General features: G+C 46.9%; 1 protein-coding gene across 1 annotated transcript; it reads right to left on the bottom strand.

Moving 5' to 3' along the window:
• Positions 1–261: 261 nt before the first annotated feature.
• Positions 262–5,069, bottom strand: LOC141146006 (uncharacterized). Its single transcript, XM_073632784.1, has 3 exons — positions 4,606–5,069; positions 889–4,442; positions 262–339 (listed from the first exon to the last, which is right to left on the bottom strand). The coding sequence occupies exons 2-3, from the start codon at positions 4,351–4,353 to the stop codon at positions 262–264; spliced, it is 3,543 nt and encodes a 1,180-aa protein (XP_073488885.1). The 5' UTR covers positions 4,354–4,442; positions 4,606–5,069.
• Positions 5,070–9,891: the final 4,822 nt, after the last annotated feature.

Genomic DNA, 9,891 nt, shown 5'->3' with positions numbered 1-9,891 from the left:
CACGATTACTGGTAGGATATCTCCTATGGCAGGTTTTGTTTTGTCATTTTTATTTAAGGCAGTGATTTGCCCATGTACCTCTTAGAGGTTGGGCCTAACTCCTCATTCTTGTTCTGTTTCTTTTATTTGGGTATATATTTAAAATTTTTGACTTTCACGTTTTTTAGGTTCCATATTCCCCCAATAGATGGGGTCCCGGCGGCTCGGCTGGGCTAGCATCGCCACTCCTTCTGTTGTGATCAGGGGGGACTCTCCCACTGGTCACTTCAGACTAACAACCTCGGCTGAGGTTGTTCCGGTTTTTCTGAGACCCTCTTGTTTTTGGGTCTCAGACTTGAACTGAACTTTTCAGTCCAGTTCATTGCTTTTCTGGGCTCTTACGCCTAGACTTTTTTGAAGTGTGACATTGGGGATTGTTCAGCTCAAGTGGATAGATGCGTTTTAGTGCAGTGAGTCCACATCAGAGAGGCATTTATAGTTAAGGGCCTGGTAGCCCACGTTTATTAAAGGAAAAAACAACAAAAGTCCATCCAGGAATCCCACGCAGGGGTCCAAGCTTCAGCAAGTAAATACAATAGAAAATCCAAATGAAAAGGCTAGCCCACCTGGCTACTCTTCAGCAGTATTGCTGCTATAGGGAACAGGCCCCTCAAACAAGCTGCTTGGATGCACACAGTCTTAGGCTCCTTGGTCACACACAGTTTCAAGAGCTTCAATGCACATAGCTTCTGGCTCCTTTGACGCACACAGCTTTACAGCCCTTCAATACACACAGCTTCTGGCTCCCTGGACGCACACAGCTTTGAAGCCCTTCAACGCACACAGCATCTGGCTCCTTGGACGCACATAGCTTTGAAGCCCTTCAACGCACACAGCATCTGTTCTCACACAGAGACAGTGACTAGCAGCCACTGCTCCAACTTCACCTTCCTCCCCCCTTTCTGCTCTCACCAGTCCCTCGTTATATGGGCTGTGTGCACCTGGGCACACACCCTGCTGGCTGTCCACAAGACCCGGACACAGGGTTGGAGATCCCGTCCCACCCAAGACTCTGAAGGATCTCCAAACTACAGAGCCCCATAAGGAACTAGCAAAACCTGGAGAAAACTGCCAGAGCAGTTCTCTCCACCTCAAACCTACACTCTGTAGCTCTGCACTCAGACAATATGCAGACTCTGTGTCCACTTTAACCCCATTTTCATAGTGACAGAGCCTTGCTCTGCCACATACCCCCCCCTCTTGTTTCGATCCGGAGGGAGAAACACCTGCACCCACCATAGCAGTTGGGACACTTCTGTGCTGGCCATCAGCCACGTAGGCCCAACCCTTTTTTCGGGTGTGCTTCCAGGTACGTCCCACCTTGGATCTTAACAGGGTCCTATAATTCCGTATACTCTGCCTTCCCTCTCTTCTCTTGGGGTTCCTGAGCATACTCTCCTCTCTTGGGGGAACTCTGCCTTCCCTGATCCTACCTTTCAGCTTACAGACGTCAGTTTTATCTTTCACCACAGGTCTTTCAGGTTCAAAAACCTCTCTCTGGTTACCCACGGCAACCACGTCACTTTTAACAGCACCAAACATTAGCAGATCATACATTTCAATGACATCCTGTCGAACACAATCAGTGCCATCTATCTCAGTACTTGTTGTTAGGACCAGACCTGAGGAGGGACAAAACACAGGCAAGTGATTACACCCCACGGGTCCATAGCACAGCTTCACCTCACCTGTTGTCCAACACTCCATGGGTAACTGATCTAACAAATGACACTGATCCAAGCACAAACTACTCCTTTCTGATGTACACATTACATTGTTGCAGCAACCAACATTAGCACTTTCCTTTACAGTGTCTCCGGGTACTTTAAGTTGTACCACTTTCTGAGTGATAGAAAGCATCTCTGCTAGTGCTGCGTCTATTTTGGGCCCTACCTTCTCATGAGGTTCAGCGGGTGAGACAGTATCCACGCCCTCTATTGACCACAGCTCAGCCGCACCTCGGACCACACCAGCAGAGATGTTTATAGTCACTACACCAGCCGGAGAGACCTTTGATGTCTCCAACAGTTCTCCTGGGCGCCTTCCATACCACTCAGTAACTGGGAGCACCCTCTCAGAGAACCTTAAGACTATTTGCCACACTGTTAATAAGCATTGGCCCCACCAATACCATTGTAGATCAAGACTTCCCAGCACAGTCTGTACCACCTGGCTCCACCCATTGGTACTACGCAGCACCACCTGGTCCGACTGCGGTGGAGACACCCAAGTGTACAATGAGTGCGTTTTTACCAACTCCAGCATTTCAAATAAGGTCTCTGTCATCTCTAAACATCCCATGTCTAAATACCAGACCTTTCTAAGGTCTTTTTCCCTGTCCAAGACATGGAGGGGCTCATCCACTGCAGCTTTTGAGTTTGAGACATTTGAAGAGACCTCCACCTCCTTGGAGGTACCCCTCATCACAGCCTGTTGCTCCCCTGGAGCGCTGTCAGACACATGTCTCACACTTTTCCCTTCTGTACCAGTGTCAGTGAGCCACTGCAGGTCATTATAAGTCACATTGTCACCTTCACACTTGAGCTGTGGGGCTGTGGACAACACATCTGCTTTGCCAGCACCCTGAACAGTTCCTTCAGACTGGAGGGCATTAACCTTCGCAGGGACAAACGTGTCCTTGAGCACCAGCCGATCTGCGATCCCTCCATTGGGCATAGCAGGTGTTATGTCCACCACATTATTTAATATTGCGATTGCATTCTCATACCAATTATCCCAGTCTATTGTGGTTCCATCACTTACTCTAGAAGGCCCCACAGGAACCTGGGATTCACTAGCCAAAACATCACCTGTGTCATTTCTATACATATCCCCTTGGGTTGACACATCATCTGACAAGGTAGGCTGTAATACATGCTTTTGCCCTACCTGCTCTGGGGGCGCTACTGACACACACAGCTCTGCACTTTCAGCTTTTGCAGGCTGAATTAACCCCTTGACAACTGGGTTACACTTAGGGTTGTGGGGCTGCGCCCGCACACTCTCACTGTGTGACTCAGTCTTCCTTTGCTTCACCAGAGTAGCACCACAGCCATCCTGGAACACCTCTGGCTCCAACACATGGAGACCCCATGAGACTTCCATGGACAAGCCTGCGCTTCTGGTTGTCACGGGAGATATCCTACTCCGATCATTGTCAGTGAACACATTTGCAACATTTTCAGACATGACATTAAAGGGAACACATTTTTCAATGTCATTATCACCAATACCATCACATTTGCCAACAGTAACACATTTGTCAGCATAACCATCTGAATTTTCATTACGTATAGACATAACTGCTACATTTGTGGATTGTCTATTACCAACCACAGCCTGTGAGCCTCTCCTCACATCACCCTCTATCTTTAAAGGGGAACTCTTTCCTCCTTGGGCAGCTCCATAGCTGACCTGGGAAACTCTCTGCTCCATCACTGCAAGCTCCTCTGAAGTTTCCCTGGGCAACTCTGCAGCACCTGTCACTAGGGAACATGGCACAAGAACAGTTTTGGTCACCCCTACTTTAACCTCTCCAGCACTCTGTTGGATTATAGCAGGCACATGCATAGTCCCCATGTCCATTTGAGTCTTTAAACTTGCTGTCAGCTGGGCTTCGCCATGTGCCTCCCCACTGCTCCGGGTAGCACACTGCAGCAAGTCTATGTCCATTTGCACTGCGGATCTTCCCGCTGGACACACTCCCATGTCACTAAGTTCAGTCCCACAAACTGAAACAGTCTTACCATTTTCAGTGGCTGGCATCATACCCTTCACTTGAGTGCGCCGTCTCTCAGCTGCATCCATACCAGCTACTTCCTCTGTGTGGCCACAGGACGACACTGCAGCCTTTCCAAACTCTTCAGCGTTGTTCCAGAACCTTGGGCAAGTAAAAATTCCATGCCCCACTTGACCACATTCCAAGCACGGTACTGGTAGCTGAACTTTACTTTCTTGGAATCTCCTTAATGACTGGCTCTCTGTTGCCAAGGGATACCACTGGTCATGACCATCAGCAGACAGACTCCTTGGATCCCCGACATCCCTGTTGGCCTGGACATTGCTTCCACAGATGACCATATTCCTCTTTTTCACACGCTGTTGTCCACCTGGCTTCCTGTTGCCAGGGGAAACTTCTTTCACTTCCTTTTCAACTGGGGATGACATGATTAATTTACCCCAGGTCACAGAAATTTCACACTTGGAAAAATTCTCTGGCGTGGCTGGGGCATGTGGTGAAATACCCTCTAGCCATAGAACCCTTTCCCTTGCTTCAGCAAGGATTGCTTCCTTTTTCTGTTTGGAACGCCCCATGCTTGCTGTCTTACACACACAGCAACTTGCAACACACTTCACAGCAAAGAGAAAAAAAATATGTGATTCTCCTTTCACAGGTACACAACCTGCAACACAGAGAGAGAAAAAATATGCGATTCTCTTTTCACAGGTACACAACCTGCATGCAACACAGAGAGAAAAAATATGTGATTCTCCTTTCACAGGTACACAACCTGCATGCAACACAAAGAGAAAAATTATGCGATTCTCCTTTCACAGGTACACAACCTGCATGCAACACAGTCCATCAAACTTCTGTGCAATGCTGTTCGCCTGGCTGCCACACACAGCTAGCAGTAGTTCCTGATGCGACTCACCATGGAGCAAGGACCTAGATTCAACCGTCTACATGCCCGCATTCGAGCACCACTTGTGACATTGGGGATTGTTCAGCTCAAGTGGATAGATGCGTTTTAGTGCAGTGAGTCCACATCAGAGAGGCATTTATAGTTAAGGGCCTGGTAGCCCACGTTTATTAAAGGAAAAAACAACAAAAGTCCATCCAGGAATCCCACGCAGGGGTCCAAGCTTCAGCAAGTAAATACAATAGAAAATCCAAATGAAAAGGCTAGCCCACCTGGCTACTCTTCAGCAGTATTGCTGCTATAGGGAACAGGCCCCTCAAACAAGCTGCTTGGATGCACACAGTCTTAGGCTCCTTGGTCACACACAGTTTCAAGAGCTTCAATGCACATAGCTTCTGGCTCCTTTGACGCACACAGCTTTACAGCCCTTCAATACACACAGCTTCTGGCTCCCTGGACGCACACAGCTTTGAAGCCCTTCAACGCACACAGCATCTGGCTCCTTGGACGCACATAGCTTTGAAGCCCTTCAACGCACACAGCATCTGTTCTCACACAGAGACAGTGACTAGCAGCCACTGCTCCAACTTCACCTTCCTCCCCCCTTTCTGCTCTCACCAGTCCCTCGTTATATGGGCTGTGTGCACCTGGGCACACACCCTGCTGGCTGTCCACAAGACCCGGACACAGGGTTGGAGATCCCGTCCCACCCAAGACTCTGAAGGATCTCCAAACTACAGAGCCCCATAAGGAACTAGCAAAACCTGGAGAAAACTGCCAGAGCAGTTCTCTCCACCTCAAACCTACACTCTGTAGCTCTGCACTCAGACAATATGCAGACTCTGTGTCCACTTTAACCCCATTTTCATAGTGACAGAGCCTTGCTCTGCCACAGAAGTTATTAGATTGTTTTATTTAATGATTCTTCCCTTCTCCTTTCATTTCCTTCTCACTCCCCTCTTTCCCCTCTTCCTCTCCTTCCCCTTTTCTCTATTTCAGGAATGTGCACAGGAGACCGGCTTTATCCAGAACCCTCCGCTGCGACAGCAAGATCTCCCTCCCAGACTCAGTGCTGCTTCTTTGGGGAACCGGGTAGGTGCGCACCTAACACACCAGGGTTACCCCCTCTGTGACTATGGCTGATCCACCTCCTTTACAGAGGGCACTTAAGGATGCCTCTCATAACACCCAAGGGCTCAACTCTCCCGTCAAGAGATGCAAAGCTTTCCAAAGCTATCATTCAAGAGGTGTAGATGTCGTGCTCCTCCAAGAAACCCATTTCCCCTCAAACTATTCGCCTTCTTTTTTACACAACAAATACCCCACTTTTTTCCTTGCAAACGCTAGCGAGAAAAAAAGAGGAGTAGCCATCCTAATCTCCAAACAGACCCCTTTTTCTCACACTTTAACCGTTAAAGATAATGATGGGAGATATATACTAGTCAAAGGATTGATTGAAGGTAACCTCTACACTATCATTTCATATTATGCCCCTAACAAAGGCCAAGCTAAATTTTTCTCCTCCTTATTGGCAAATCTCTCACCCCACTTTGAGGGTAGGGTGATTATGGGAGGGGACTCCAACATCACATTTGATCAGATCCTAAATAAAGCAGCTCAGGGGATCCCTCACCTTAAACAACCCCCCAAACAGAGCCTCCAGATTGCCAGACTTTTTCACTCGGTGGGCCTCATTGACTCATGGAGGGACTTAAACCCCTCAACAAGGGACTATACACACTACTCAGCACCCCACAAGACATATGCTAGAATCGACCACATTTTCATATCGAACTCTGATATACAAATGGCTAACCATGCCTCTATCCACGATGTTCCATGGTCCGACCACTCCCTGGTAATCTTAGGAATATCCAACTCATTGTCCCCATCTGGCTCTCGCACATGGCGCCTAAATGAGAAAATCTTATCTAACCCCGTCCACTGTATTATACTAGAAAAGGATATTAAAGAGTACTTCTTAATGAATGACACTGAAGACATCTCCCCTAATACTCTTTGGAACGCTCACAAAGCGGTAATCAGAGGGAAATTGATTCAATTTGCGGCCAAATTAAAGCGAGAACGGCAAATAGATATCATGAAGCTAGAGAAAGAATTCAAAAATCTCAGCAGGTCCCATAAACTGAACCCCAATCCTACCACTCTATCTAAACTTGATTCTATTAGACTATATCTTAACTCAGCCCTGACCTCCAACGCAGAAAAGCACCTTCATTGGCTCAGCAGCAGTTTCTATCTGCGCGCGAACAAATTTGGCCCCCAGTTAGCGGCCAAACTTACTCCGAAACATAGGTCATTTGCCCTATCCAAAATAAAAACCCAATCCGGGTCGCACACCCAAAACCCAAGTAAAATCCTTAATTCATTCCAATCCTTCTATGCCAACCTATACTCCGATGATTGCCCAATTTCTCAACAAAAATTGGATGCTCTTCTAGAGAAAATCCCATTACCTAAAATTTCTGAATCCCACCGCTCCATCTTGGAATCCCCATTTCAAGAAGCCGAGATCCGAGCAGTCATAAAAGGGCTTAGAAAAGACTCAGCCCCAGGCCCAGATGGTTTCTCAAACCACTATTACAAAACTTTTATAGATACCCTTTCTCCGTACCTGGTCCGCTTCTTCAACTCCTTAACCAAAGCATCCCCGCTGGACCCTGACGCCAATTTGGCTTTTATTTCGGTCATACCCAAGCCAGGTAAAGACCCCAGCGAAGTCAGTAACTACAGACCTATCTCAATTATTAATAACGATCTAAAACTTATGACAAAAATACTATCCAATAGACTCGCCTCTTTTATAGATACCTACATACATAAGGACCAAGTGGGGTTCATACCGGGGAGACAGGGACCGGTCCAGATACGGAGAGCAATAAATGCAGTCTCCCTAATGAGATCGGGGTCGGATGGGGGATCTCCTCAGGGGGGCCTCCTCCTCTCCATAGATCTCCAAAAAGCATTTGACATAGTGGCTTGGCCCTACATCTTCACAATTTTAAGTAAATGGGGTTTTGGCCCAAACTTCATCAATATCTTGAGAGCCCTCTACCATCAACCTAAGGCACAGGTGAGATTACAAGGACATCTATCAGATAAATTTTCTATACAGAAGGGAACAAGGCAGGGATGCCCTCTCTCCCCCCTTCTTTTCGCGATGGCTATCGAATCTTTAGCCATCGCGATTAGACAACACCCAGACATCCATGGAGTTCGTTGTGGGCAAAATTCTCACAAATGCGCTTTATTCGCGGATGACGTCCTCCTGTTCGTCACATCTCCCCTAATCTCCATCCCCAACATACTGCAACTTTTACAAGACTTTGAATTAGCTTCCGGACTTAAGGTTAATGTATCCAAATCAGTCGCTCTCAATGTTTCCATTTCTCCAGACATCGTCAACACCCTAAAGAGTAAATTTCCATTCTCATGGAATTCCGCATCCATCCCTTATCTTGGCATTAACCTTACGTCCGGTATCGATACACTTTATAAACTTAATTTTCTCCCTATGATCAAAAAGCTCACAGACGACCTGACCCAATGGTCGCTATATAAGCTCTCGTGGTTAGGTAAAGTGAACGCGGTTAAAATGACACTCCTACCTAGGTTATTATATCTCTTTCGTTCCTTACCCATCCCAGTCCCCAAATCGCACATTCAACGCCTACAATCTGCCATAATCCGCTTTATATGGGATAAAAAAGGCCACAGGTTCTCTAAAGAGGTGCTTTTTAGGCCCAGAAAAAAGGGAGGACTAGGGGTTCCTAATCTTTGGTGGTATTATCAAGCAGCGCAATTGAGACAATTTTCAACTATTTATATGAAAGGACCCAAACTAGACTGGGTGAGCATGGAGCGAGAGCCGGTCCCCGGTTTCACCTTAGACTTTCTGCTTTGGAATATCCCCAAAAAGCGCCCCTCTATATTAGCTCCCACATTATCTCACTCAATGAAACTTTGTGACTCCCTTCATAAGCTCAAACCCCTCATCTCCACTTGGCATCCCCTGGCACATATCTTCAGGAATCATAATTTCCCACCTGGCCTAGATATTCGAGCCTTTAAATGGTGGCTTGACAAGGGCCTTTATAGAATTGGTCAATTCTTCAACTCCAATGGTCCCCTCACTCTAGCATATTGTATTTCCAAACTTGAAATGCCCTCAGCCGAAAAATTTAGGTTCTTTCAACTTTCACATTTTTTGAATCGGGTATGGAAGAGCAATGAGAACCATCTTTTAGTAACGCCTTATGAACAATGGTGTGCTTCGGCCTCAGACACCAAAGGTGGTATCTCTCTCATCTATTCATCCCTGGCGGAACCCACGGAAAAAGCAGCATATATGACGAGCTGGGAGCGGGATCTTGACTTCAGCTGGGACCTGGATAAGTGGCATACTAATTTTGCCCGCTCCTTTAAAGGTATGGTTAATACTTCAATTAACGAAGCAGGGCTGAAAATTCTTACACGCTGGTACCTGGTACCGTCATGTCTTGCCAAATTCTACCCGCAAACGTCGCCTCTTTGCTTTAGAGGCTGCGGTCATGTGGGGACTCTTTTACACATACTATGGGAATGCCCTAATATCAGAATGTATTGGAACAAGATCTTCTCCCTTATCCGCAGAACATGCGGTTGTACTCTGAAACAAGATCCAACTATTGCTTTGCTTAACGGTCCCATCCCTAAAATTTCCAAACATACCCAGAAGCTGATCCAGTTTATTCTAGTGGGGGCCAAAATGACCATCACCAGGTCCTGGAAATCACCGAAAGTGTCCATTCGGTTAGCCGAAAAAAAAATTACTTGGATCATGCTGCAAGAAAAAATTTCCAACACTATCCTAAATTCAAAATTATCTGGGAACCCTGGGCAACTCTAGTGGGGCACCCTCTGTATGTGTGATCGATAGTTCATAAGAATGGTTCATAGTTGGAGGGCTCTCAATCTCTCTCTATTAGGGGTCTCCTGTGCACTTCCTTCCCATCACTCCTGACGATCAGCTAATCCTTTCACCCCCTCTGTCTCTCCTAAATCCTTTCTTTCCCCCTCTCACTCTTCTGCTTTCTCTACATTTCAATACTGGTCCCTCAGGCTCTCGGTACTTTCTATTACCTTGGTTATTTGCCTCAAGGAGACTCTCAGGGCAGATTCTCAAAAGTAATACCCCCCTAACCCCCAA

The sequence above is a fragment of the Aquarana catesbeiana genome, linkage group LG05, assembly GCF_042186555.1.
Source record: "Aquarana catesbeiana isolate 2022-GZ linkage group LG05, ASM4218655v1, whole genome shotgun sequence".
Classification (NCBI taxonomy): Eukaryota; Metazoa; Chordata; class Amphibia; order Anura; family Ranidae; genus Aquarana; species Aquarana catesbeiana.
The sequence above is the reverse complement of the archived record's forward strand: the minus strand, read 5'-3'. Positions and strand labels throughout refer to the sequence as shown.

What these genes read in the sequence shown, in the direction of transcription:
- LOC141146006 (XM_073632784.1), bottom strand. Translation starts at nt 4,353, where the DNA reads ATGGGGCGTTCCAAACAGAAAAAGGAAGCAATCCTTGCTGAAGCAAGG. An exon ending in CTGCTAGTCACTGTCTCTGT is followed by an intron (nt 340 to 888) that starts GTGAGAACAGAT and finishes TGAAAAGTTCAG; the next exon opens with TTCAAGTCTGAGACCCAAAA.